This window comes from Aplysia californica, unplaced genomic scaffold, assembly GCF_000002075.1.
Source record: "Aplysia californica isolate F4 #8 unplaced genomic scaffold, AplCal3.0 scaffold00048, whole genome shotgun sequence".
Lineage (NCBI taxonomy): Eukaryota > Metazoa > Mollusca > Gastropoda > Aplysiida > Aplysiidae > Aplysia > Aplysia californica.
Window position 1 is genome coordinate 1,842,055 of NW_004797318.1, and position 1,540 is coordinate 1,843,594.

The 1,540-nt window shown below is 44.5% G+C and overlaps 1 protein-coding gene across 1 annotated transcript in view; it reads right to left on the reverse strand.

Annotated features, from left to right (window-relative positions):
* LOC101860554 (collagen alpha-1(I) chain) overlaps window positions 1-1,540 on the reverse strand; it is a gene marked incomplete in the record, with an annotated part of 121,497 nt that overhangs the window by 77,269 nt on the left and 42,688 nt on the right. The window contains 1 exon segment of the mRNA XM_035968271.1: window positions 130-324. Within this exon segment, the coding sequence (XP_035824164.1) occupies window positions 130-324 (195 nt within the window).

Here is a 1,540-nt window from a genome sequence, read left to right on the forward strand (position 1 = left end):
CCCCCAAAAAAAAACAACCAAACAACAACAACAAAACAAACAAACAACCCCGCATTAAATGACCAAATGTTCACAATTGTCATACATAAAATCAATAAATAATAGACGAGAAGAAACGTTGCCACCAACCTGGGAAGACCTCCTTGATGCCCTTGTGTTGCAGGAACTCTCCATTTTTGATTCTCCATGCGGGGTCAGCGACGACAGCAGTGTCGTCGGGGTCATCAGACACAACTCTGTCCTGGCAGAAACCGTCTACCTTGACCACACCCTGGGCCTGAGACACGCTGTCGAAGTCAAAAACTTCCAGGACATCCACGGAGTCTGTTGGGTGGAACAAGGAACGAGGGTGGGGTTAGGAGAAATTATACGGAATCTATTGGATGGAACAAGGAGAGAGGGCGGGGTCAAAGGAACAGTGAGAGAGGGCGGGGTTAAAGGAACAGTGAGAGAGGGCGGGGTCAAAGGAACAGTGAGAGAGGGCGGGGTCAAAGGAACAGTGAGAGAGGGCGGGGTTAAAGGAGTCTATTGGAAGAAACAATGTGAGAGGGCGAGATTAGAAAGATTTCTACGGAATCTATAGAATAAAACAATGTGAGAGGGCGGGGTTAAAGGGGGGTGTCCACGGAGTCTGTTGGATGGAACAAGGAGAGAGGGCGGGGTTGAAGGAGTCTATTGGATGAAACAATGGCAGAGGGCGGGGTTTAAAGAGTCTGTTTGATGATACAATGAGAGAGGGCGGGATTAAAGGAGGACATCAAAGGAATCTACTGGACGAATAAGTGAGAGAGGGCGGGTTTAAGAGGACATCTATGGAGTCTATTGAATGACAGAATGAGAGAAGGCGGGGTTAAGGCTTAAAGGAAGGTTCGTTTGGTTTGAATACTTTATTGGGTAAATATTGAGGAAAGGTAACATACGTAAAATTCCATTGATGACGATGATGATGATGATGATGATGATGATGATGATGATGATGATGATGATGATGACGAGGAGGAGGAGGAGGAGAAGGATGATGATAATGATGATGATGATGATGATGATGATGTAGGTTATGGCAATGTTGTTCACTATAGTAACGGTTACTTCGGCAGTCGCCATAAGGACAATGAACACACTCTGTCAAGATATGGCTGCAAACTTGCCCAAACCGGGATTTCATTGTATCGCAAAGATTATTGGTTTGTTTGTTTGTTTGTTGTTGTTGTTGTTGTTGTTATTGTTGTCGCTGTTGCTGTTGCTGTTGTTGTTATTGTTGTTGTTGTTGCTGATTTTGTGTTTTTGTTGATATTGATGTTGTTATTATCACTGCTGCTGCTGCGGTTGCTTGTGGTGGTGTTGCAACTACTGCACACCCAGAACAACAACAACCGCATTAACGACAACAACAGCAACACCAACATCAGCTACAACAACACATCAGCAACAGCTTCAAAAACAGCAACAGCAACTACAACAACAACAACAACAACAACAACAACAACAACAACAACAACAACAACAACAACACGAAAACCCCACCCACGCACGACAGACA